The sequence below is a fragment of the Coptis chinensis genome, chromosome 4, assembly GCF_015680905.1.
Source record: "Coptis chinensis isolate HL-2020 chromosome 4, ASM1568090v1, whole genome shotgun sequence".
Lineage (NCBI taxonomy): Eukaryota > Viridiplantae > Streptophyta > Magnoliopsida > Ranunculales > Ranunculaceae > Coptis > Coptis chinensis.
The window spans coordinates 34,623,027-34,650,722 of NC_141459.1; the positions used below are offsets into that span (position 1 = coordinate 34,623,027).

Here is a 27,696-nt window from a genome sequence, read left to right on the forward strand (position 1 = left end):
ATGGAAAAATAACTTACGAATTATAGTAAGACTTCTGGGTATACAAAGTTTGGGGTACGATTTCCCGAATTTGGAGGGAGGAGAATACTGATTCTGTCTGAAGAAGTGCACCTTGATAGGGCTACATATAACTGACCATGACTGAAAACTTCAGTGCGAAGGTCAATTCCCACATATTTAACTGATTGTCCTTGTGACTTATTTATAGTCATTGAATAGGCGACACGTACAGGAAATTGTCTTCTCGTCATATGAAAAGGAAAATCAGAAGATGACGGCGACAAAGATATCCTTGGAATAAAGACAAGATTACCTGCCTTTTCACCAGTTAAAATTCTTGCAAAAAGAACATGTGGCTGACATTGGACCACCATCAAGCGGGTTCCATTGCATAATCCATCTTTGGGAGCAATATTTCGCAACAACATTATGGGGCAGCCAACTTTTAGGTTAAGACGAAACGGTGGCAGGCCGGCTGGATCAAGTGAGTTTAAGTACTCATTTGGGTACTGATTAATATTTGTTGGATTGGTTGCATCCTCGTCTGCCATCTTGTCTGCAGCTAGAAAGAGAGTACTTTCCCCTGGGAACATATTCAAAGCTGTTGCATTAATTTCATTGACATCATCATTATTTGTCGTCGATAGAATTGTGCTTCGGTTAAATATTCGGTGTAACTTGATGGTAGCTTGATTCAACTGAGGATATGTAGTAGAAATAAGATCTTGAAGATTTGCACACCGTCGAATTGTTGATGGTAGTTCAACCGTCTCACTTGGGTCACTTCCTATCTAAGCGTGGCAAGGAGAAAATAGTAATGATATTAGTATGAATAAAAAAATTGTACAAAGAATGATGCAAATGAAGGAAAATAGTAGAAGGGAAAATGCAAAGTTTGGTACCTCCATTAAGAAATTTGCAAACGCAATATTTACAGAGTTTCCATTTTCCAATCGCATGTTTTGGGCAAGAGTTAGAACATGAATGTGATTCCAAAGGAAGGAAGACCGCAAGGAAGCACGCACAATCTGTTCTCGAACCCCTTTGGGTATAACTGGAAGGCATTGACGAAAATCACCACCAAGCACCACTGTTATTCCACCGAAAGGTTTACTATTATCGCGAGTATCTCAGAGTGTCCAATCAACTGCCTCAACACAAAACTTGTTTTGCATTGGGACTTCATCCCAAATAATAAGTTTGGCTTCCCTGAATAATTCAGCATGCATTGAATTCTTACTGAACCCACAAACAGAGGTATCAAGAATATCTATTGGGATGTGAAAAGTGGAGTGAGCAGTACGACCGCCTGCCAACAGTAATGAAGCTATTCCAGATGAAGCTACCATAATAACAATATGCCCCTCAGCACGACACGTAGCAGCGATTATGTTGTAGACGAAAGTTTTGCCTGTTCCCGCTGCTCCATTCAAAAAGAATAGCTTCCCTTCATTTTGGGAAACCGAATCTATCACTGCTTTATATGAAAAGTCTTGCTCTGCATTAATTAGTACCCTGTTGCTATGGGCAATTTCATTTTGAGGGTCAAACTGAAATTGGCGTTGGTCCCATATGAGACGGTTTGCAACAACTAAGTTCCATTTTGTAGTTAACAGAGGCATCGGCATCGGAGGGAAATTAGCTAGTGATTTACCTGACTCAATTAGAATCTCATTTAAGAGAAATAAACCATAATCTTGCACTTCATTAGGGGTAGGTTCTTGAATGTCGAACAATGTTCGAAGCTTGTGTGGAAGGTCATCACATATATTTTCCCAGAAATCATTCCACAGTGTATGGGGTTGCAAAGGATTGCACTCTGAGAGAATAACACAAAATAGTCTGCGAAGATGATATCCGGTTTGCATGACTGCAACCTCCTGTAGACATTGCACCCATTCACTGTCATCCTCTAGAAGTTCGCGTGCGACACAGGCATCTTTGAAAGTAGGAAGTGGGGGACCATTTCCAATCCTCTTCAGATCATCAAAAGATTTAGGTCCTTTTACAACCGTCAGAAGTAAGCGCAAGTAAAATCGCTCACCGGAATTAGGACTGGCAAAATATATTCTACCAATAGCAAATCTTCCTTCTTTTATCCGGTATGTCCAAGTCTGTGATTGCTTGTTCCAGACGTAGTATTCCGGGAACTCTTGATAAGTGAGGTTACTTGCTCTTACATCTGATGCACAACACTCAAAGAAGGCAGTCAAAGTTGACTTCTGACGCTCAGCTCTTGATAGTATATCAGCCATTGGTTCGTCTGCTTTATAAATGACATGGTGCATTCCGGGGAGATGAAGTGCCAAGCGCACAACTGTAGGAATCTCCTCATGCAGATGGAAACTTAACAACCTCCAAACAGCTTCAGGTGGTCCAATGTACCTCGCATCCAAATATTGTTGGATCTCATCCAAGTCATCAGACACCATTGTTGTCTGTCATGCCCTTTAAATATATACTTGTGAATGTATTTAACACAACGGATCCCAGCACAAACCTCGACATTAATGTGGCAGTTGAACATTTTAGAAAGATAAGGATTGTAAGGAACAACATCCCTATTATCAACTGTATGCCCTCTCACAATATATGATCTACCATTGTCACGACGACGGTAGATAGGATATCCATCTTTGTCCATGGTGGTAACATCAGCAAAAGTCCGGGGATAGTGATGCTTGCATTTACCATTTACCATGCACGGAGAGTTAGGATTTTTTAGTCCACATGGACCATGAACCATACATGTGAGGACGGTCCGAAATAATTCAGGCTCGGCTTCTGGATCAGGGAACTCTGTACATACAATATGATCAACCTGAGCAGGTACGCGGATCTTGTCGGAATGCTGAAGATATATAAGTGCATGCATATGTGGCAACCCGCGTTTCTGAAACTCAATGGTGTAGACATGTGCAACCGCCTTTACCAAGCACACCATTTTTTAATTTCCTTCATCAGGGCCCTTCGCTTGAGTTCAAAGGCACGGGCCACCACCTCAGGTCGGTGAGTTGCGGTTTGGTGTTTAGACAATGCATCAACAACTTCCTCCCAGTGTGGGTTTGCAGTCATAGTGAGAAATATATCAGGATGCTTATTGTAACGCGTGATGGCCATTAAATCTTGAAAAATTTCAAACATGTGCCTTGGGCTGCCGACACAAGATGCTGGTAAGACCACTCGCCTTCCTATTTGGTTTGGGTCGAAAGCTTCAGCTGCGACATCAGTGATACCTTGATAAAGTTCGAAGCTTGTCTTGTTGTTGTCCGTAATATCTCATTTTGTTCATTCGATCCATCGCCCACCCATCGACCACAAACTCTTGGAATAGTTTGTGCCCTCGCAAGATTGCAGAATATTCCCCAGGGCGTTCAAACAACCAATAAGAATAGAAATCCATCTGTGTCAATCGGTCATCAGTGGCTACCCCAGTTAAATTGTTCGAACGTCTCATGTCAGGTGACCACCCAAGATCTCCAAAAGGAAACATTAGCACATAATGCAAAGGCAAGTAAGCTGGATGACATTCACTGATTTGCATGAATTCTTGCCCTCCTTTAAGATATATGACAATATCTCTAATACTTCCCCGTTCGCTGCCATCCCCAGGTAAAATGACAGCAATCTCATCTGCGGTTGGCAAATTGTAACGACGTCTGTCTGTTGTAGCACTGTAATGCAAATACGCAGGGATGTTGAAATTTTCGCCATGGCCAAGAGAGGCAGATCTAAGAACATCGTATGTGTGGCGAAAAATAGCAGAGAAATGGTTATACTGGAGCATAGTTTCATGAATGATTTTTAGAACATCTGTGTTCAAACCAGGATTACGAAGTTGACGTAACTCCAACGCAGCACTGGGATCATATATGTAAAGTTGTGAGTAAGTTGGTTGCCGCCCAGAGTCGGGAATTAGAGCTCCAGTCCTATGACGCAGCTGACCATGGATAGTAAAAGGTCGGGGACCTCGTCCAGTAAACACACGCTCATTTCCTCCAAGGCTCGTAAATGCAAAAGCTTGATTGTATTACCTTATGTACTTGCGAAATGACTTTGACTTGCGATCATTTCCATCATATAGAGCTTTAAGGGCTGGCGGCAATGGTCGGAGTGGAGGCAATCTGACTTTCCCCTGCAAACAGCAAGTCCCAAATCGAGGATGTAATAACGATGATTTTGTTAGTCGTTCATCCATCCAATGGAGTGCATTACAGAATGGGCACTGAACATCCATTTTTCCTAAGGAGTGTCTTCCTTGTTCAACCAGACGATTAGCAGCAATATTGTCAACTTCGTCTTCGTCATCACTGATGTCAAAATTATTAGCAGAAATCGGACGGTCAAAGCCATTATTGTGAATATCCTCACAGTATTGTGCAGGATCGGCAAATGTTTGTGGCCTGCAGGAGAGAAGAATTACATTATTTAAACAAAGGAGCCAATATTTTTGTATTTATGTTTTAATAAATGTGAGAAGTATACTGCGGATTTCGATTAGTTGGTGATGATGCAGAAGTTGAAGGTGTAGAAGTTGAAGCTGCATTTGTTGAAGGTGGTATTGGATGAACTAATGATGAGGTAGTAGACACACAGTTACACGCACTGCGAAGAATGTAGAAGAAAATATTATAGATTTTTTTTAAATGTAAATCAGGAAGAACCAAGAGAAAGGTTCATTGAACCGCGTACTAACCTTGCGTTTTGGTGAGATCGTTGCTGGCACGTAAGATCTCATTGTCATAGGTACTTGATGCGACATGTTCTTCGGGGAGTGTAAACAGCCTGACAGGATTAAGGAATGGTAGAGATTTCTGAAGAAACTCAGAAGAAGGAAGGCGGCTATATGGTGCCGTACGAGGTGTAATTGTAGTACCATGTGCTCGCCGCCTGTCAGTTGTAGATGGAGTGCGGGGAAGTGAAAGAGAGGTATTTAATGCTGAACCTATGAGTTGGTGGCCAATTACACGACGTGCTTGGTTGGCAAAGTCTGAGCTGCCTTTCTCTTGAGCGCTCCTTTCTCTTGCCCTTCGAGCACGCTGGGCTAGTATTCTTTTTGTTAGTTGTCTCTTTGTCGGAGGAAGGGGTAGTTCTCTACAGTTAGACGGATAGGGAGAAAGAAGAATAAATCTATCTAATAAAACACAACTGTGTGGGCATATGAATAAATATGTAAATGGTAAATTTTATAAATGTTGGGACCAAAAGGAAATGAATAAAGCAGTAAATGGTAATAAACCAAACGCAAAAATAGGCCAACAGTAACGACAACGTAAGCGGGGAAATATATAGGCGAGATAGAGATAAAGAAATAGGAGCAATAAATACCCATAAGCCAGGAGGCGGTTGAATACTGAGTATATCCTGGGGGGCAACAAAAGCACATTTGTTATGCTTGGAAGGTTCCTTAGCGGTCGAAAGGCGTTTCCCTTTGTTGAGAATTGGTGGCGTCGGAAGCTATATAAACCAAATAAGTAGTTAAAAAACGTAATGTGAAACCAACAAATTAGAATGAATGGGCAACATAAGTAGTTTTTAGCCGTTTAACCGAAAGCGTAACATTTATTGGAGCCAGTGAGAGTAATACAGGGGAGCGAAAGGTGTCGTTGAGTGGAGGTGGTTGGAGGAAGAGTCTATCCGCGAACGGAACAAAAATCTGGTTTTTCTTGTTCGATGGATCCTTAGAAGGGTCCATTGGACGCTTACCCTTATCCATGCGATCCTGCAGAAAAAAAAAAGATTAACAACGAAAACGAAAGTTTGGAGTTTGCAATGGCAGTAATACTGAAGTGCGTAGCATGGAATCATAGAAAGTCGAAGCTATATTGTTGTTTTGATAACAAAAAGGGCGCCTAAACATTTACTGGAGCCAGGTGAGAGTAATACCCGGGTGTGAGCAGGTCGTTGAGGTGTAGGTGGTTGGAGGAAGAGTCTATCTGCGACCGGAACAAAAATATGGTTTTTCTTGTTCGATGGATCCTTAGAAGGGTCCATTGGATGTTTACCCTTATCCATGCAATCCTGTAGAACTCGCGGAGTTACTCTAAGCTGTGCAACCTGTTCCAGGCAAAAGATAATTTCAGTGCTACAGTATTCTGCTGCAAGAAAATGTTTTACTTGATACAGACAAGCTCAACAAAACTTATCGTCTATATAGTTTACTTTTCAAATCCACCAAAAAAAAATGACCACCAACCTTTACAGACAGCGTAGAAAGAATGCTCACAAAGTTATCGAGTGTAGGTTATTCAAGGTGTCTACTGAGAATGTTTTACTTGATACAGACAAGCTCAACAAAACTTATCGTCTATATAGTTTACTTTTCAAATCCACCAAAAAAAAATGACCACCAACCTTCTGCAGGGCCAGTAGAAAGAATGCTCACAAAGTTATCGAGTGTAGGTTATTCAAGGTGTCCATCGAGAAAGAGCAACATACTTGCGGTGTGTATGTAAGTTGAATTTTCAAGGGACTCGATGAATTTTTCAGAATGACCAATTTTCATTTTCATGTATTACATGTAAGAACACAGAAGATTATTGGCATACTTTTCTGATGCATTTACTGACAATATTTGAGCATGACAATATTAAGCTCCATTAATGAATTAGCATGAAATGAAGTTCCATCAGATGACGAAAAGAACGACTTCGCATCTACTATTTCTTTCACTTCCGGTTTCAACATAAAAAAATCGGAAAAGAACTAAGAAAATCAAAAGGAATAAACAAAAATAGCTAGATTGATAGCATTGATGATAAATTGAACTTACCTTAAAATGCAAATTACAATGACTCCTGGCTGCTTAGAAAAGACATTCCTACACAACTCTCAAGTTTTTCAAATCACAACAAAATGCGTCCTTTACTTGGTCAAGCCAACACAATCCCTTTGCAGGTCATTAACTCTCAAGCATTAACGATTGGAGTACCAGGGGGAACCTACATCACAAAAGCATATCAAAATCATTCAACTTTGCTTAGCAAGTGAAGCATGCACCTTCAACTTGCTACTTAACTCGCCCAAAAAAAAAAAACTTACCATGCGTGTATATAGTCGAGAGATGGTGTGGGAGTGATAACATTGATGATGTGGGAGAGATGCGTGATGTGGGAGAGATGAGAAGTCGAGCAGTAGAAAAGAGTGAGTGGGAGAGATGCGGGATGTGGGAGAGATGAGAGATGTGGGAGAGCAGTAAAAAAAGAGTGATCATATGGACCCATATGTTGCGGATAGAAGTAGCGTATCAGGTGAGATTCTTCTTTTCTGCCAAGTCATAAGTTGGTGAAAAAGAATTAGAGCGGTCGGATTGGGCCCTTCGGGCCCTACACAGTTGTGTTTTATTAGATAGATGTATTTCAATTCCAAGTAGGACAATAACTTTGCTCAGCATATACATGTAAGGTCCCTACATATATAATTATATAATACTTGTAAATTTGGACAGTAAGAATATTTGAAACTTAACTGTATTACTCGTGTGCATACGTACATTTCAATTGTACATGTAAATTGCCTATGTCCATATCAGACATTGGCTCTAGTTCAAAAATTAAAAAACGTTACTAATCTCAGTGGGCCCCTTAGAAAATAACAAATTAGTTTCTCGTACGTAGTGCCCTTGTGTGTAGTTTATTTGACTGTAACGTAACGAGTGGAAGTAAGCAGCTTAGGAAACAGTGCAGTGAGAAGAAGCTAACTACCCACTACTAAACTCACCTCACATGTACCAAACCCAGAAACAACCACTTCACTTTCCCAACTCATTTGGTCTCCAAGTATATAGTGTTCTAGGGTTTTTCAAAAACACCCACTTGTTTCTTGCTCTTTGTTAAGCTAGCAGAAGGCAGGTGAGCTTATTTCTTTTCTTCAAAATGCTCACTTACCACTTTTACTATCTCTAGTGTTTGTTTGTGCACAATGCTGAAGGCATTACTTACTCATCACTCACTCTGTCACTCATTTTCAACTCCTTTTTTTTTTACCATTACTAGTCAGTAGTCACCCCTTATGATTTTTTATCTTTTGTGTTGGTTTTCAGATCGGTGAACTGAACAACGGTAGTGAAAGGATTTTTAGGTACATTAACATCTTCATTTCTGCTCATCATTGCTTGTTTTATGGAGTTCATTTTTCTGTTACAAATGTTCCCAAAATAACCCTGGGTACTAACTTATTTTACCTGGCAAAGCAATGCATGTGCAAGAAAATGTATGTTGACTTTAGGGGCATTTTGGGTATATTAATATTACACTTGCTTTTATTTCTTTGTGGATAGATTTAGTTTTGACTCCAACAGTAATGATGAGGATTGGAGTATGTATCATAGTACAAAATATCGCGATATATCGCGATAAGTATCGAGATTTCAGATATGGATATATAAATATCGCGATACTAATTTGGATAAATACTAATGCATTTATCGATGATATTTTCTGATATATTGCGATATATCGATGATATGCTTAAATGACGATATTATCGGAGATAATTGGTGCTGAAAGGATAAAATTATTGCAAACCGACGAACAAAATTAATAAAAGCTACTCCTACCTCTCCCACGCGAGCTTACGAATTTTGATGGCTACAAAAGCTTCTTCTTCTCCACTATCGCACACCTCTTAGTATATTAACTCCTGCAAAGATATTCTTAGTATATTTCATCAAATAACTGGTAGGAACAAGCTGAGAGGAGTAGAGGACTACACGACCAGTTCTGGATGCTTTGGGTGATGAATATTCAATGTGTTGCCAAGGTATGACTTAACATCAAATAAAAGTGTCACTAATTATTGATTAGAATAACTTGTTTTCAGATGAAATTGTGACCATTACTGTACCGTGAAATGTGTTTTAAAGGAGGTCTATTGTATAAGCATTTCAGAGTTTAAAAAATAAATAAAGGTCACATGAACTTATTTGAGGGAAAGAAGTGGGGGATAAGGGCGTGCTGATTAACTTATGTGTCCTATACACCTGTTCTTATCTTCCATTTCCTTAGTCCACCTCCTTGGGTATTGTTCTGGTTCCTTTCCATTTGATGCATGTGGTTTTCTATAACTGGAGTGTTTCTTTGCAGATGAAATTGTGACCATTAGTCCATTACTATACCGTGAAATGTTTTAAGGTCCTATTGTATGCTTTTGATTGTGTAGTTAGGATGAACTTTCTTATTACCTTCACGTATTGTAATGTATTTGAGCCAGTATCCGCACAAAAATTCATGGAACAAAAGTGGATGAGCATTTAAACTCGTCTTTGGTAAATTGTTGTTGAAATTGGACAATGATGTGTACCTTACCTATCAAAAATAAAAAATGATATACTATTCAAGCTTAAAATCTTTGTAATCGAGATGGAGAGGTTTTAAACCACATGTAAACATTAAGAAAATCCAGTCTTTTTTCAGTTCCAGTTGTAACTCTTTTGAAAATGGATTATCAATGTAATTACTATGACTTGATGTTAGGTTTATGTTGACATGTTGTTGTCTTTGTCGCATTTTATTCATTGTTTTCCAATGTGTGGATTCAAGTTGATCTTCGTTTGGGTGAAAATGCATGATGTCGTAGGCTAAAAGACGTTTACATTTGAAGTAGTAATGCTTCCAATTCTTGCGTACAAATGCTCTAGATCTAAACTGAATCATGTATAAACATTGGTCTCAATATCATTTTTCAGGGCTCGCGTTCTTTCCTTTGTAGTCTTTGTCAGATGAACCATTCTCGTAGGTCCCTAACGCCAAAGCATTTAAACGAGAGGAGGTAATATAAAATATTTTGTATTTAGTATTTAGCGTAGAGTGTTATCTACTTTGGGAGAATGACAAGTTTTAAATTAGAATTTCCAAAGAAAGCGGAAAGTTGATGACTTCTATTTTAAAAAGAAATACATATATTTGTTTGACATGATATTATGTGATTAGGAACATATTTTATTCTTACGTATATTTTCAGTCTAATACGTTATCGATCAACAATTTTTATCCCGCCTAGTATGTTGGTCCTTCCCCTTCCTTGGTATCATTGTCCAAGTGAGATAGCTTACTAAATCCAAATGATACAAGGACCATCACAGAAAATGAATATAGATATGAACTTTGGAATAAACAAATAGAGCTTATGAATCTACTGGGTAACAAGGGCTGGGACAAACGGAGACCCAAAAGGTCAAGAATAGCTCGATATACTTGGTAAAGGGATCGAGAATAGCTCGATATTGAATATCTCGATATACTTGGTAAAGGTCGAGAATAGCTCGATATTTTTTCCTGGTAAGGGGATCGCCATACTTGGTTGGAGAGGGATATTGAATCCTTCAACCCCCTTTTGGGTTCAGACAAGCGATAAAGAAGAAACTAAACGAACTAGTAGGAGTTGCCCAGGTTAATAGATTTTTTCCATTCATTAGGGCACACTAAAACTACTACAATTCGGGTGAAGGGGCGCTGTGATAGTAGTGTTTGTTCGATCAAACACAATAGAATGAGCAGAAGGCGTTAGCCGCAACTCAACCATATCTTTACCGGCTAGCTAACAATAGCGCACGAAGATCCACACTAAAAAACAGAAATGGGGAAAGTATCGCCAGCCGATTGATCAAGGTGGATTCAATTTCGATCTATGTAGAACAAATGAGATGTTAATGTCTAAATCTGGTTTCAAACCTCCAACTTATCATAAAACCGGTACCACTATCGCCGGCCTAGTTTTCCGGGATGGAATTATACTTGGAGCGGATACAAAGAGCTACCGAGGGACCTATAGTTCTTTGATAAGAATTGTGAGAAGATTCATTATATGGCACCTAATATATATTGTTGTGGAGCTGGGACTGGCTGCGATACCGAGGCGATTACATACATGGTCACCATTAGATAGCATTACACCGCCAAAGTAACCGGTCGTGAGTCGAGGGTTGTTCTGCCTTTTTACACTATTAAAGACTCACCTTTTCGGTTATCAAGGACATGTGAGTGTCTTTGCTTTGGTACTTGGTGGAGTTGATATTACTTGGACCTCATTTGCATACTATATATCCTCGTGGGTCGACCGATACACTTCCTTATCGACAATGGGCTCGGGTTCTTTGGTCGCGAATGGCTATGTTTGAGTCAAACTACAAAAAAGGCCTTTCTAGAGATAAAGGTATTAAGCTTGTTTGCAAGGCAATATGTGCGAGGCATTTTTAATGATTTGGGAAGTGGTAGCAATGTTGATGTTTCGTGATGATAACTAAGGGGAAGACGGATTACTTGAGGAATTACCGGTTGCCAAATCCTCGCGACTTATGTCATTTCAAAGGGTTACTCTTTTGCAAGGGTCAAACCGATGTTTTGTTGACTAGGATTATCCCGTTGATGGCTTAACCCGGTGTTGGCGAAGGAGAGATGAAATGGAAGAGTGAAATAACCCGACTTTCAAGGAGAAAAGAAATGCTTTACCGTAGTATGGTCCGAAGACTTTTTTATATACGGTTTGAACATTGCAACGAATTTTAAATAACCACTTGATTACGTGATGCTCTAAAAAACAATAGCACACGATAAAACGGTAGAGAAAAACGTATGTGTGATTAAGCACGGAACGAAAGCAATGTCTCCCATCAAAGAAAAGGTGGTGCTCCTTGAATATAGATGGCGGGACTTTCTAGCTTAAGGCTTTAAAAGTAGTAGTTTTCCGTGCTTTAGTTAGAGGCGAGAGGTTTTACTCTATCAAGGTGGTCTGGCTGGGAGAAGCATAAACCTTGAATCTGGCGGAATGAATAGGTATAGGGGCTATTTGTTCTCGAATCGGAAGGGCGGGAGTCCATGCAACCGGAGGTCGGAATCACGCTTTATTTAACATCGGGATCTCGCCCCTATGGCTATTGCTATTGGTGCTTTCTCGCCAGATCGAGACTCCCGGCTCCTCGAATATTCTCCCCTACCAACCGGGGTCGCCCCATAGGTTTCTACGGGTGCTTTGTCGCTTCCTTCTATCTTGTGTGTTAACGCTTATCCTAGTTCACTACAAATAAGCAACTACACTACTTGCGGCCAAGCATATCGCATGTGGAACTACGATAAGCTACTGCGACTCGTTTGAACCGCCTTATTCCAAAGTCCACGATAAGCGATACTATAAATAAAAAAGAAGGTCGTATCTTGCTTTGGTGGGTTCGAGTATCGCTTTGCTATATGAAATATGATATGAATTTCATTTATGATATAATAAGACGAGAAGACGATAAGGAACATCGCTTTTTGGTAGATAGTATAGATTAGTCATTGGAATTTTTTTATTTTTTTTGGCAAGCCTATTTTAAATGAGATCCATTAGAAATATTTTTCAATTCTCATGTAATTCTCCACGGCTCCCCTAAATGACTGCTTTTTGCTTCATCTATCTTGTGCTACTAATCTTAAATCATTTGAGTCCCATTCTGCGGGATAGAGGTGGCCAAGCAACTATTATTTGAGTGAGACGATTTCGAAGAAGAGGTTAATATATGACCCTATCTTTGTTTTGCTTGTAATGAAAACAAAATTGAGTAACACTTTGTACATTTATCCGTTTTAGGTTACCATTTCGCATACATTGATTTGTAGTAGTGGAGTTGGTTTCGATTCTCTTGAGGTAAAACTTACCCACCCATTCAGATATACTAGTTTTATTTACTCTTAGTTGTTTGTTACAACATTAAATGGTATTTACCCAAATACTATTCAGTCAAAGAAGTCAAAGAAGCAATAACATAGGTACTTAATAAATGTTTTTATAAGGTAACATGTATATAAGGTATATGTTTTGGTTGTTTGCCATGGTAATTAAAGTCATTTGGTTTGTATATTTAGGTAGTGTTATGATTTATTCTTAGTTTAATTATAAAGTGTGCAAGTTATGACAGGTTTTAAATTTATGAAATGTTGAAAATACAAAGGAAACTTTGCCAATTTTTTTTTAGAATGTGATGTTAAGTGGTGGTTTTATATTTGAGTTATGTATATCATAAGATATTTTGTATTCTTGAAATCATCTAGAAGAGGATTGTACCTATCTTTGGTCCTTGTCTTTGAGGGTAGAGCAAACTCTTTCATGAATTGATGTGTACCAAGCTACATCCAAAGGGGTAGATGTGAACATATTATAGTAATTGAGATGAAAATTATAATTGAAGCCTTTAAAACAATTGTCGACAACAATTTAAAAACTTTAGCAATACAAGTATGTTCTGGTTGCTTGTTTTTCTATTTTGCAAAGATAAGCACAATTTGAAAACTTAGTTGTTGCAGACTCTAGGTAATTTCGCGGTTATCTCGGTGGTTTGTTCTTCTCCACTTTTTGGTTGTTATTCTAGGTACTAGGTATGTCGTTTTTTTTCCAAAGAAATATCAATTTTTCTAGTATTATGAGTGAGAAAATCGAGCATTTATTAGTAAGAATAATTCAAATAACCCATTTCATTGTTGTGCAAAAGTAGTGGAGTTTGTCATTAATTTGGTGAGTGGAGTTTGATTTGTAGTAGTGGAGTTGGCTTGTGATTCTCTTGAGGTAAAACTTCTACCCATTTCATTTTATATTTTATTTTTATTTGTTGCTTGTTGTGTGGTTTTTGCAACAACTGAAATTAATGGGTGTTTGTATGCATATAAGGGATATGTTTTTTGGTTGTGTGCCATGGTAAAGTCATTTGGTTTGTATATTAGGTAGTGTTAGGATTTATTCTTGGTTTAATTATCAAGTGTGCAGGTTATATGTTTTTTATATTTTATTTGTGCATGACTTTAAATTAATTTGAATGGCTAATGTAATTTAACTTGGTATTTAGATTCTATGGATGAACTGATAGTTATAGAATTTATGTTTGTCTTTTTTGTTGTTGTTGTTGTTATTGTTTTTTTTCATTATTTTACTATATGAGTATTTTAGGCATAATACAGGTGGTCAAAAAGTTGAATAAACAAAGGAAACTCTGTCAAAATATTTTTAGTTATTTTGTTTTATAAACAAGCAAGTTAGTGTTAAAAATATAATGCAATGGTAAAATTGGCTAAATGATTTATACCGTTATTTCTAAGTACAGGGAAAATATGATTAGCATTGGTTGATGCATGAATATTAGAATGAGATGTAGGAAAAGCGCCCGACACAGTTAAGGCAACATTGGAATATCAATAAAAGTACAGAGTTAGCATTGGAATATTCTTGATATCACTCAAAGTACTGGTTTGGTCCGTAACACGGCACCTACGGGTGATCCGAGAGTTCCTACTTGTTTAAAGATTGGTTAATTCGATCACAAGGCCGGATGCGGTTTCTAACTCGATTGTAATTGTTTGATATTGTTAATATTTTGATGCTTGACTATTAGAATTAAATGTAGAAAAAAGAGTTAGACACAATTAAGGCAACATTGGAATTTGAGTTATAGGACCATACCACGTGACTTGATCAATGTATTTTTAAATAGGAATCATCAAATTTAATTATGTTTTGGTTTGATGTATATATTAAATTATTCTCGTTTGTGATAAATGAGGATAGAAATGCCAAAGCGGATTTGATATCGGTGGGACCACGCTTATCCGTATCCCCGAAATAAAACGGGCATGTCTGCAAACATCGTGATAAGATTTTAATTTGGAGGTGGCATTACAAGGCGTGAAAGTACATCTTGGCGGGAGGAACAAAAATGTTGAGAAATGTTTGAAGTGTGGAAAGGAAATTCGAGACATGTTCCGACAAATAATCGAGTCCCGAATTGAGAAGAGAAATGGAAAAACATAGCTCAAGAACATTATAGAGTCGCCATGCATGCACACCCTCCTGGAAGACTTCGGGACGAGGATGACAACGAAGTTCGAGATGGCTCCAAGAACAATCTAGAGATGAGTCACGAGAGAGGTTCGAGGCGGGCTCGTGGGATAGGAGGGTCCAAACCGAGAGAACTCCAATGTTCCAAGCACAAGCTCGAAAGCGCAAAGGTCTTATGTCTTTCTTCTCCCGATTCAAGAGCACTAGGTATCCCGAGCTTATTGATGTTGATTCGCCGAGAAGGCGATGTTAATCAACCATCCGTCCCACCGATGACGCCTTGACCCCCGGTAAGTCAAAAAGTTGGGGTGTTTAGAACAACCGTTGTGGCTAGATTTGTACTTTGGGGAAACTTGTCTCCAAATGCGTTGCCAACAACCCCATATTATAAGCCGATGTTCGATGAGGCATGTCGGTCTTGGTCTTGGAGTGACCCTCCTTGACTATCTATCGCCTACTAAATTTAGAGTTGCGAGGCTTAAAGCGCAGAGTCGACGGATTGTATATTGACCATATGAAAATAAAATGGTCTACATATGGTGTCACCGTTATGTGTGATTCTTGGACTAGTCCAACGCGGATGATAGTGCTTGATGAACTTCATGGTGTATTGCGGATGGGCTCATGACTTTTGATTCGTCCGTTGATCTATCTAAAAACACAAGAAAGATCACCGCCACTTTCATCAAAACACATGAGGCGTGTTGTTGACAAGGTTGGCAAGGAGAATGTTGTTCGATTGTAACGGACAACGGGCTTAATTTGAAGAAATTTGGAGAGATGCTTTGCAAAGAGAAAATGGTATACTTACAAATAAGTTTTATTCTCTCATTTTAGATTCCTTTTGCAAATAGGTTTTGTATGAACCGCCTACTAAACTACTTCATGTACAATAGGGTATAACCTTTTCGGACCCCCCATGCTGCGCTCATTCTATAGACCTTATCTTGAAAGAATTTTCTCGAGTGTCGACGAAAAGCAATCCTTGATCGTGAAGGATATCACGCCTTTCATTTATAACCACTCGAAGTTGTTTCCCCTTATGAGGGAAGTGTGTGGTGGAGACTTAGTCCGAAATTTGGTCCAACTAGATTTGCCGATAATTACATGGCATTGAAAAGTTTCTTCAAGAAAAGAACAAGCTCCGGTCCAATGTTTACTTAGAAGGATATCTTGAAATCAAGAATGATAATCCTACAGTCAGGATGATGATGGTCGAGGATATTATAAACCAACCGAGAATTTTGGCGCGAATGTGAAGGGATTTAGCACGTATTAGAACCCATTGTGGTTTTATTTTGGAAGGTGGATAGGGATGATAAACCCACCATGCCATTTTTACACGATGGGTAGAAATAACAATCGAAAGCAAGTTCGGAGGAAGATTCGCCGCTGAATGGATTGTTGGAATCATTAAGAGGAGGTAGAAACAACTAATTGGGGCACCCATTACACAAAGCCGGTAATATTTTTGTTAACTTTCGAGGTTTATTTAATTGTACCATAAGCTGTTGTAAGCTAATATGCTACAAATTTGCTTGTAAAGCACACTACCTTAATCCCGTAATTTACGGCCCCGATAAGTGAAAATGTTGCGATGATGGGGAGTTCTCCTCAAAGAAATGCAGACCATCATTAACCAATTGATCCTAAACCTATCGGATCAATTGGCTTGCTTAAATGAATGTAAAGCTTTATCGAGGCTTAAACGGGGGTATTCTCTGCGCCCAATCCTTGTATATGGAAGAACCAAAGTCATTAGGGTTAGTTTCATTGTTAACCCACTACTGAACTTGTAACCGACCTATTCTAGTTTTAGTCCATACAAAATTATATAATATGGTCTACATTTTTTTCATCGACGCAAACCGTGATTGGTGGATGAATGTTGAAGACGGTTATGTTGACCACTTGAAAACGTTAGCTATAACGGATCCTCTCACAAACTACCTCGTCATCATCCGGATGTGAGAGGAATTGGAGCACGTTTGGATTCATATACTTTCGGCGAACGTTGAAACTTCGAGAACCGAAGTCACTTTGGAGGATCGAAGTCTTTGTCCACTACAACCTTCGAATCGAAAAGCAAGCATGTCCAACTAAAGAACCAATTTGAAGAAGAGAAGAAGATCTTGGACTCACATCATCATTGTACCCGGTCGATAATGACTCGACCGTCCTATTTTGATTGGATCGATGTGAGAGAGAACCCCGGAGGCATTATTAGATGAAAGCGGTTGTCCTAATTCATACATTGCAGAGCAAACGGTGTGCCAATAGATGGAAATCGGGAACCCGTTCAGAATCAACTCGAGGATAACTTTGAAGCATTTCAATCTCCTAATGACACTCAACTTGATGGTGAAACATATTATGATCCCCGATCGCATGGAGAATGCTTAGTGATGGGGAGCACGATAATGCTTACAATGTTGTTGATGACGATAACGATAAGCGATGATGATGATGATGATCATGCATTCAAGTTCGATGCCGATGGGCCTAGTCGAGGAGGTAGTGGTGGTTGTGGAGATGGTAGTGGTCCGAGTCGAGTAGGTGGTGGTGGTCCTCCGGTTTTGATGATGATCATGCTCGGGGTTCGTTCCCGGTGGTCCAAGTCGAGGAGGTGGTGGTGGTCGTGGAGATGGTAGTGGTCCGAAGTCGAAAGTAGGTGGTGGTGGTCCCTCCGGTTTTGATGATGATCATCTTTCAAGTTCGTCTAGTGGTCAAAGTCGAGGAGGTGGTGGTGGTCGTGGAGATGGCGATTGGTCCGAGTCGAGTAGGTGGTGGTGGTCCTCCGTGTTTTGATGGTAATGATGGGGGTTCGATCCACAACAACCTAGAGTTTCCATTGGTGGTGGTGTTGGGTCAAACGGGTGACAGACACCAAGGTCATCGCAAGGGGTGGTCCTCAATGCAGGGAGGGTGGATCCTCACAACAATCAAGGGGTGGTTCCTCATACCACCAAGTGGTAGGGGTGGATGACCGTTGTTGGTCTCAACAAGCAAACCGGTGGTTCCTCACAAAGGCCGGTGATAATAATAGAGAGTATACTTTACTGAAGAGGATGGGTTTGACCATGCAACTCAAGACTCTGACCATGGTGCTTCCGCCCAACGAGGATCTCATCAAAGAAAAGGTCGACAAAGGAGAGCAGATCCTACACAAAGCACGGACTCCAAAGAATTGTTTTATGGGCGCGGTCGCTTCATCGTGGTCGAGATGTCTGTGGACTCGTTGGCGGGCCAATTTGGAGGATTGTTTTCTTACGATCAACCTTATGGATATTCTTCTACTGGTTCAAATATGGTTGAATATTCTACAGACTCTTCATATGCGAATCCTCCAAAAGAATATTCACGTTCTCAATATTATGGGAATTGGAATGATCCTCAAGCATACTCTATCGCTTCCACCTATGCTTACTTCTTCCGGAACAATATCGTCCCCTCGGCCTTATGGAGATTGGAATGCTCCATCTCGAAAGTATTCTATCAATCTACATTTGTGCTACCTTCGAACAATATGCACCTCCTCGTCATTCTTATGGAGGGCGGAATGAAAAGGACCAAAGTATGGAAGATGTTCACCCATTCTCGGACCATAGTGTGGACATGCCTCGACCGCATGGGGAACTGTATGGGAACCTCCGAAGTCGACCCGTTGTTGAGGAACTGGGTATCCGATTATTGGTTACTTTCAATTGTGTGGCAAGAACTTGGATCGGTCGGATGATTTGTAATGCGTGGAAAACTTTAAGAATTGGTTCGCCAAACCCTCACTTGGAACCAAGATTGTAATGATTTTCTTTTTGAATCGACATTACATGGTGTCAAAGGCATACAAGAAGGTCATGAAATCATTCGACATGAGTCTTTTTGTAATGGTTTTGGAGTGTCGACCTCTGTTGGTTTGGAATAAAGTTAAAAAGTGTTTTTGTATTGGTGTCGGTTTTTATCATGTTTAATGGTTTGGAGTGTCGACCTCTCTGTTGGTTTTGAATAAAGTTTGAGTCATAGTACAAAAATATCGCTATGTTTTTTGTGAGTTCTTTATGTCTATGGATTAGTTGTAATTGTTATGTTTTTGGTGAGCCACTTAGATCTTGAAGAAAAATGTAGAGCTCCATGTAGCTTCGGAATGCCGTAGTAATTGTTCTGGTAAGGAGAAAACAATAATCTTCCTATGGGGTTTTATTTGTTTTAATTAAGTCGAGTGTCTAGTAACAAAAATAAGCTATATTGATAAGCTTTGTCTTTGATGGACACTTGTACTTAGGATTGGCAGCAGAGAAGCTAGAATAGGGAGATGACAATCATATAAAACAAATTTCAGATTAGTATCCAGGGGGATTTGATCTGGTTCTTGGAGCTGATATTTATATCCTTCAATTTCATATGTTTTCTTCTTAATGTAGTGTTGGGCTTGCTTATTTCTTAGTTACAATTGCATCTTTTTGAATTTCTTGACGATCAGATGCTTTCAACAAAGATAGCATCTCTCCACTTTTTGATGATCTTGGAACCAACTTTTCCTTCAGAGAAGTAAACCTGCTGCAAGTTCATACTAGCTTATGTTTCTCGAGCCAAGAGGTGAATGAAGATGCTTACTCGTTGGTAATTATGACTCGTTTCACAACCACAGAACCAAAAGGTCTTATAATTTGTAGTTATCCCGATTTTTAGTTGCGCATGCTCGTTGCTCTTGATTGATGCCCCCGTTACTTGCTTATCCCTTAAGGATTCTATTAGCTTATCAACCTTATTTTAACTTCTAAGAGTAGCTATCTTGAAATCTATAGGTTTGTTTCTTAAAATCTATAGCTTGTCTTGAAAGAATTACCTTCCAAATTTCACATATGTTATTCACTTATTTGACTTGCTTTCTTTCAATTCTTAATCTAGCTAGTTTATCATTTCATATGTGTTTGGAATTGTGGAAATCAACATAAGTAGAAAGTCGTAACAATTTTGAAATTTTATTCCTCTACTTTGAGCCCCGAAAGTGAAATTTGAACCAAGCTGTTCCTTCCTCTAGTTAGCTTGAATTTGTCGATATTTGATTCGAGGGTTGGTTACTTGACTTAACTGGCATTAGTCGAGATGGTTAAGTAGCCGGTTCTATGAATCAGTATATCTTTTAGTAGTTGGGTGTAGTTTTATTGGATTTCCAAGTTATGACAGGATTTAAGTTAATGAAATGTTGAAAATACAGAGGAAATTCTGCCGAAATTTTTGTAGGATTTTTTTGATTCGAGGATTGGTTACTTGACTTAACTGGCACTAGTCGAGATGGTTAAGTAGCCGGTTCTGCGAATCAGTATTTCTTTTAGTAGTTGAGTGTAGTTTTATTGGATTTGAAGGTTATGACAGGATTTAAATTTATGAAATATCGAAAATACAGAGGAAACTACCGAAATTTTTGTAAGATTTTTCCGTCTCTGTGTAGTTTAGGTTTTGCTTAGTTGGTCTATATCACGTCTAGAGTTTTGTAATAATTAAAGATGCCACGTGTCTTTGGTATTCAATGATCGCATTTTTTATTGTTATCTTCGTTCTCTTATCTCTTATCTCTCCGAAATGCTAGGGCTAGTTGTTCTTGTTGTCTGCGCCAGATCTGTCTTTGAAGATTCATACGTGAAGGAATCATCATAAGAAAAGATGATGAAATTAGTCTCAAACCGAAAAGATGATGAAATCGGTCTCGCCAGTAAAACGCCTCAAATCAATGAGAGTTATATTGATAAAAGCATGGGAATAATGATGGTCAATGGTCCGAGCGAGAGGCGATGGGTAAGGTTCTAGAGTTCTTGCAAGAGGAAAAGGATCATGATCATAGAAAAGGAGAGGATCTTTTTCGATTCGGTGTTATTTGTTGGGAAGTACTTGGTGGAATCACCTTTGCACGCATGCTAAAGGCTCGGATCTTCTCGAAAGTACCTTCTTTCCATCAAGGGTGAGGACGAACCAAGACCATTCTATTCTCGTTTTATTTATGCTTCCCCTATTGTCCCCAAATAACAACCTCCATTGAAGGATGTAAAATCCCGGCTTCAACCAAAGGGCTACAATATGTTGTAGATTGCCCGATCAAGATGATGGATGCGGTTTATGGCGATGATGGGGAGGATACTAGTGGGAGCATAGTTTTGGCAAGTGATGTAATTGAACACGCCATATTGACAACTAATGAAGTGGATTGGAGTTGTGTTGGTCGCCTCAAGACGCGTTAGAGTGTTGGATAGATTCATATAGGAGACATCTATGGACATCGGGGTTCTGAGGGCCTTCACGCTCTCATCATGGATTCAATCACAAATGAAGATCTAATAGATCGCTTTATATGATTGAACATTTCAGTGCAACAAGTATTGTAATATGTAGAAAAAAATTCAAGATTCATTGTTAAAGAATGAAAAGTCAATGTAATATGTAGGAATTCCGAGGTGTATTTTTGAGTATTAGAGAGTAATTTATATTAAAAGTATGATCGTGAGGGAATAATATATTTATATATATTATGCACGGTCCAACACTAATCGAGGAAAAACTCATGGAAGATCGTTATAATATAACACCTTGTCTAGAACGAGGTGATAACCTCCGGACTCATGATAGATCGTTACAACATAACACCTCGGCCCGAGCCAGGTGACAACCCGCACATGCACGAATAACGGGCAAGAACGCCAACGTAGGCGTGTTAGTTGAAGTCGTAGCATCAGTCGCGCTTATAAATATACTAGCTAAAAGCTCATTTATTCTCATCAAGACAGGGACTTGAGCTGACAGAGGAAAGGGGGGAACAATGTCTGATTTGATTCAAGTTCATCACAAAATCTTGATATGTAGGCAGCTCGTCCCAAAGCGAGCTCAGTTAAAACTCGACCCATCACAATTTTCTCCATTATTCACACTTGTAAAGACTGATCAAATTCAACATTTATAATGACCACATTCAAAGAAAATATAAATATTTGTCGATATTTGTCGATATTTGTGGATATTTATCGATATTTGTCGATATATCGCGATATATCTATGATATTTGCAGTCAGAAATACCCACACATAGTCTGTGGATATTTGTCGATATTTATCGATATATCTCGATATATCCACGATATTTACAAATACCAAAATGTAATATATCCCTACATAGGGGGATATATCCACGATACATATCCATAAATCAGAGGTCGATATTTTGCCATATCCCGATATTTTGTACTATGGTATGTATGTCTGATAAAAAGGTTATCTTTACCAACCAGTAACCATCACAAACTTTAATATGATGAAACCTAAACGTTTTCACTTTTTCATTTTCTATGATTTGGTGGTAAATTATGGTAATACTTTGGATTCTTTGAAAAGTTGGGAGTTGGTGTATCTGGATTCTAATTTATTATGGTGATAGGTGCCTGTCACCAGGCATTAATGTGTTCATGTACAATGTGCAGAAAAACACTGAATTCTTGTGCCATCTTTAATAACCTTGTGACTTGTGTACTGTTGCAGGCAGATCAGGGAGATCAGGGATAGTTGATATTTCTTTCCACATTTTAACTAACTCAAGGAGAGGAGAAAATGCAAACACCAAAAGCAAGGTCAGCTCTACTTTTCTTCCTCTCCAACATTGTTGTTGTATCTTGCCTCTTTATAAATGTTCTTTGGTATAGCTGCTTGATAAAAACCATAGGACTGTTTTACTGTGTAAAGAATTGGGTAAGATCAGTAGCTTCTTAGTTTGCAGTATAGTTTGGTTAGTTATCATGGTAAAACTTTTTAAATTACTACAGAATGTCGTAGAGCTTGCAGAAAAAAACAATTGAGCTTCTGTTAGTTCTATTTTGAGGTTAGGTTCTTGAGGGCCCATTTACTAGCTTGACCCTGATTGGATGGGGCTTTATGCACACCATTATTGAATTGGACAAATCATTTTCTAGTGTACTATTGATATTTATGGAACTGTTCAGCTTCACAAATCTTCTTCTTTGTATGTTTGTGTTCTCTCATATTTTTGAATCAGCTGCATACATATGAAATGGTCAATGAAGAAAATCACATACAAACTTAACTGGTATAGTCCTAGCTAGTTAAAAGATGTAATGATTTCCCTGCAATACTTGGTATAAAGTGTTATCATCATGGCCTTAACCATTAGATGTTCCGAAAGGTATTTGTTACCAATTTGTCATGGCCTTAAACGCTAGATTTGCCTTCAACTTGAATACAACAATCTTTGAATTACCATTTGTAGGTTCTAAATTTTTATCATTTAACTGAGAAAAATAAGTTTGTAGGTCCTAAGTTGCCTAATTTCATTATCCAAAATTGCATATAGTTGACCTTATGGTTAATGGAGTTAACCAGTATATTTTTGTGAGTGCATTTTTTATTTTTTTTTGCTTGGTAAAGATGAAAGCCTACTATTACAAATAAACAAAATAAAACTAAAAACATAGCCACAAGAGGCTAACCTGAGTTTTTGTGAGTGCATTTTGTCCAAGCAAGTGATGGCTTGCACAAGGGCATGTGTGCATTTATTTCACTAGTAACAGATAAGCACATATTGATTATCTGGAGTAGTCTCGGACCAAACACTGTAGAAATATATGGATAATGCGAGTTTTCTAAATTCTTAATAATTGTTTGCCCAAGTATCTTATATTATACATAAACATTTCTTTTAAGGATTGTCATTTCATGACTTCAGATGTGGAACTTTGGAAGTGCCTCAAAAGACATCCCCTGCGACACCTCGAACTGCTCGTCAGCTAAAGGCAACTGGTTCAGAAGCTGGCTCCACCTCTTCACAACCAACTAGCAGGACACCGAAAGATAGAAGCCCCAAAGTCGCTGAGCGGAAGTCACCTAGAAGTCCAGCGTCTGAGGTACATTTTTTATTGTTCCAACTCCCTGTGTACAAACACTTATTGACTTATGAGTGTCATCCATAAAGGTCTCATCTAAGCTTGCAAAGCTATAAAAAAAATGACCCCTTATAATATTGTTAGTTTAAGTGTACTAAGGGCCTGTTGATTCAATTGACTCTGCTGTGCTTATAAGTTTTTATTTTTTAGGTATTCCCATGTATTTTTTTGTTTTGTTTTTTTTGTTTTTGTTTTGATTACTCAAATGAATTAAGAGTTTGTTAATCTTCTCTTCCTATAGTAGTTGAACTAGAATAATGGCCAAATTACCGCAAAGTACAATGGAACGTCGCATATTTTTCTTTTTTCGAACAAATTAGTTATTCGACACCACCAAGCCTTTTCAATGAAGTCCAAATCGACATTCCGGTAACTGTGTTTTGACGGAAACACGGTGATGCACCAAATGAAGAAAGATAAAGATACGCTGTTAATGATCTCAAAAGAGTAATATGTTTGCCCAAGCTGAAAAGTTGGGAATAGTAAGACGTATGTTTTGGTAATTTGGCCTAGATTAAACTAACTCGAGCCCATCGTGTTTAAGAACTGAAAAGTGAAAACTTATTGTGTAAAACAAATGCTTTTCTGTTGAAACACAGATACTAGGTACACCGTAGTGCTTATCTTTCCCAAATGATGCTTGGTCTTGATTGTTCATCATCCCCTATCTATTTTATCAATATATTTATTTATTCTGAGCTCATCCAGCTTGGTTGAGGGATTCCTAAGTTACATTGACACGGATACATGTGTCCGTATTTGACACGGATACGAAGTGTCTAACACGGCGAAATATAAAAGTTTGAGGTATATCACACACACATTGATACGTATCCAACACGGATTTTTTTAAAATATGGCGTGTCCATGTAACATAGAGTGATTCCAACCCTTGATAAACTTTGTAGATACTTTACTGTTGCCTATTATTTTTATTAGTTATCTCCTAAGCAGAGTAACTGTAAGGAAAACAGTTAGGATCTGATCATGCTGGAAATGCAAATAAAGTTATAAAATTCTTTTGAGGAGTTATCCATTTGGAGTGTAAGTGATATATTATTATTATTATTATTTTTGCTTCATCATGTAATCATTCCTGTGCAACATGCCAACATACTTGTAACTTTTAGACATTACAATGCCTTTCGACGCCGTTGGGATAAAATCCCACTTTATTGATATAGTAATGCATTTATCAGTGCATCATGTATTTAAAAAAGCTCTATGATTATTATTATCATCTTTGTCACGTTATTCTCTATGCTCAATTTGACAATCATCTTTCTTTGTGAAATTTCTCTTACTCTTTCATCGCGGAGCCATATTTTAAAGTCACAAGTTTGTTAGAAGTTGCTGATACATTCTATTCTTTAGCAAATCCCAGAGGAAGCGCCCAAGTAGAATTTCTGAATTGGAATCTCAACTTGCCCAACTTCAAGAGGATCTGAAGAATACAAAGGACCAGCTGGGTTCATCTGAGTCATGTCATAGGCAAGCACAGCAGGAGGCTGAAGAAGTTAAGAATCTGCTCACCGCGTTGTCTGGGAAGCATGAGGAATCGCAACGCCAGCTTCTAGCACTGTCTGCTTCAGAGGAAGATCGACTCAAGGAACTCCACAAGATCTCTCAAGAGCGAGACAAGGCATGGGAATCTGAGCTTGATGCCGTGCAGAAGCAGTACTCAGTGGAATCGGAAACTTTGTCCTCTGCCTTGAATGAAATCGAAAGGTTGAAGTTCCAGTTAGAGATGGTAGTGGACTCTGAGGCTGTCCAGACAAAGTACGCAGAAAAGACCCAGACCGAGCTCCAGAGTTTACAGCTAGATCTTGCAAAAACCCATTCTGTGATTGAGAACCTGACAGTTGAGCTAAGTAATTGCAAAAAATTAGAAGCTGAAGCCCAAGAAATGGTCAGTGATACTTTACGGCAACTGGAAACAGCAAAGAGAACTGTGGAGACAATGCGATCAGAGGGCATTAATACTACGAACGCTGTTTCTTTGGACTTAGAGCAGTCAAGGACTCGTGTCAATGCGCTAGAAGAACTAGTGAGCAGACTACAGGTGGATCTAGCTAATGCTAGATGCAACCATGTGGGTGACACTCTAGTTGATAATCAGCAATCAATTGAAATTGGAGAGACCCAGGATTCTGAACAGCTAAGGGTGGAACTTAAATCTCTAAAGTTAGAGGTTGGAGATTTGAGGTCTGCTCTAGAAGCAACTGAGATCAAGTACCAGGAAGAGCAGACCCAGGGAACAATAAGAATTAATAGTGCCTATGAACTAGTAGAGCAAGTCAAATCCAAAGCAGACCTGAGAGAAGCAGAACTAGAGAGTGAACTTAAAAGAACTAAAGCTCATATTGAAGAGTTAAAGGCTAACTTGATGGACAAGGAGACTGAATTGCAGAGCATTTTGGAGGAAAATGAGGTGCTGAGCAAGAAGATTGAGAAGACTGTGTCAATCCAAAGGGATCCTGAACTTGAAACGAAAGCAAACAAATCTAGGGCTGACATTGCAGATTTGAAAGTGAGCTTGATGGACAAGGAAACAAAACTGCAGATGATATCCGAGGAAAACGAAATGCTCAAGTCAGAAATCAAGAGGAGGGAAACAGAGAGTGCGATAAATGGTGAGGCATTTGCTGAATCGGAAGCAAGAAGAGCTGCTGAGAAGGAGGCTCTGGTGAAGCTTAAGTATGTTTCAGAGGAAGCCGAAAAGAGTAGCAGGAGGGCGGAACGTGCAACTGAGCAGTTGGAAGCCGCTCAGGCTGCAAATGCAGAAATGGAAGCAGAGTTGAGGAAGCTAAAGGTACACTCCGACCAGTGGAGGAAGGCAGCTGAGGCAGCTGCAGCTGTTCTTTCTGCTGGGAATAATGCAAAGTGCATGGACAGATCAGGATCACTAGATAGCAACTACCACCCTGTCACGGGAAAGATTTGTTCGCCTTACTCGGAAGATATGGACGACGACTCCCCCAAGAAGAAAAACATGTTGAAGAAACTAGGTGGTTTGTGGAAAAAGGGCCAGAAATAGTTGTGCTAGGTACAAGGCTGCTCACATTATATTGCTTTTAATTTAACTAAAGTTTATTTTGAAGCTAATCAACCAAAAATATAATAGAAAAATATAATCACCTTTTTTTTTTTTATCATTTTACAGGAACCTGGATAGGCTGGGCTACGCCGCATTTTGTTACAGTAGAGTTTGTGGTAATACAGTAAATATGCAGACTCCATGGAAGCAATGTTATATGTTTTCCTTTTGTTGCCACATTCTGTTTAATGACATGAAACTGACTCCTTTCTGTTTCCTTGCATTACAATTTCATTGCAATTTGTTTTGGCGCACAACTTTTCTTTGTTCATTTTCTTTTCTGTGGCCTTCAAGCATTTGCAACTTGTGTATAGTTGTGCAGATGCCCCATATTCGGGTCCGAGTACAGTAACTTTTTGTCTCGCTTATGTACACTTTGAAGTAACCAGAATTGGATCTCTCATATGGTTTGAATAGTTCTGGCTTTTGGTTGTTCAGATCTGGTACCGTTTGCAGCGGTTTGAAGTCGACTCCCAAGAGTTTGATTTTTCATTTTCGTCATTGGAAGCAGGTTGTGTTTGCTGAGTTACCCCTATCATCTTCTACTGTTCAAATCTCAGTTTTCGTCTCCTCCACTCCTAACGCCATGGTGTATAGATGCCTTGGTAAGGATTAATGTCAGGCCACCACCATGCTGCAGTAGTGCACTTGGTGGGACACTTCTTTTTGGAAGTGTTAATCTGACGATTTGGACCTTCGGGTCTTGGTTTGAGACCTTTCGGTCTTTGTTTCGGAAGATGCTGGTTGGAGTTTTGTGCATTGGAGGGATGAGAGTGCTGGTTGCAAGGTGGATACAGGTAATGCATTTCAAGCTTGATGGTGGCAGATTGGAGATGATGCTATTAGGAGAAGTTTACTTGGGTTC

At 39.0% G+C, this 27,696-nt stretch overlaps 3 protein-coding genes, 1 long non-coding RNA gene and 1 pseudogene across 6 annotated transcripts; 3 read left to right on the top strand and 2 right to left on the bottom strand.

Moving 5' to 3' along the window:
- Positions 1 to 20: 20 nt before the first annotated feature.
- LOC147503307 (uncharacterized) lies at positions 21 to 959 on the bottom strand. Its single transcript, XM_086604783.1, has 2 exons — positions 903 to 959; positions 21 to 791 (listed from the first exon to the last, which is right to left on the bottom strand). The coding sequence occupies exons 1-2, from the start codon at positions 957 to 959 to the stop codon at positions 21 to 23; spliced, it is 828 nt and encodes a 275-aa protein (XP_086460909.1).
- Positions 960 to 1,130: 171 nt separating this feature from the next.
- On the bottom strand, positions 1,131 to 2,944 carry LOC147503308 (uncharacterized). Its single transcript, XM_086604784.1, has 2 exons — positions 2,501 to 2,944; positions 1,131 to 2,438 (listed from the first exon to the last, which is right to left on the bottom strand). The coding sequence occupies exons 1-2, from the start codon at positions 2,942 to 2,944 to the stop codon at positions 1,131 to 1,133; spliced, it is 1,752 nt and encodes a 583-aa protein (XP_086460910.1).
- Positions 2,945 to 7,668: 4,724 nt separating this feature from the next.
- LOC147503309 (uncharacterized) lies at positions 7,669 to 8,989 on the top strand. Its single transcript, XR_015220163.1, has 3 exons — positions 7,669 to 7,850; positions 8,042 to 8,079; positions 8,683 to 8,989. It is a non-coding gene; the product is annotated as an uncharacterized LOC147503309 (long non-coding RNA).
- Positions 8,990 to 9,605: 616 nt separating this feature from the next.
- Positions 9,606 to 11,346, top strand: LOC147503310 (proteasome subunit beta type-7-B pseudogene; annotated as a pseudogene).
- A 10,736-nt stretch (positions 11,347 to 22,082) lies between these two features.
- LOC147503311 (interactor of constitutive active ROPs 3-like) lies at positions 22,083 to 27,088 on the top strand. Of its 3 annotated transcripts, none has more exons than XM_086608035.1 (5): positions 22,083 to 22,150; positions 22,320 to 22,408; positions 23,518 to 23,695; positions 25,119 to 26,780; positions 26,898 to 27,088. In XM_086608035.1, the coding sequence occupies exons 2-4, from the start codon at positions 22,389 to 22,391 to the stop codon at positions 26,769 to 26,771; spliced, it is 1,851 nt and encodes a 616-aa protein (XP_086464161.1). In that variant the 5' UTR covers positions 22,083 to 22,150; positions 22,320 to 22,388; the 3' UTR covers positions 26,772 to 26,780; positions 26,898 to 27,088. The 3 variants fall into 3 exon arrangements, with proteins under 3 accessions (XP_086464161.1, XP_086464163.1, XP_086464162.1); XM_086608037.1 differs by having other exon boundaries at positions 22,096 to 22,150; positions 22,329 to 22,408; XM_086608036.1 differs by lacking the exon at positions 22,083 to 22,150 and adding an exon at positions 22,175 to 22,218.
- Positions 27,089 to 27,696: the final 608 nt, after the last annotated feature.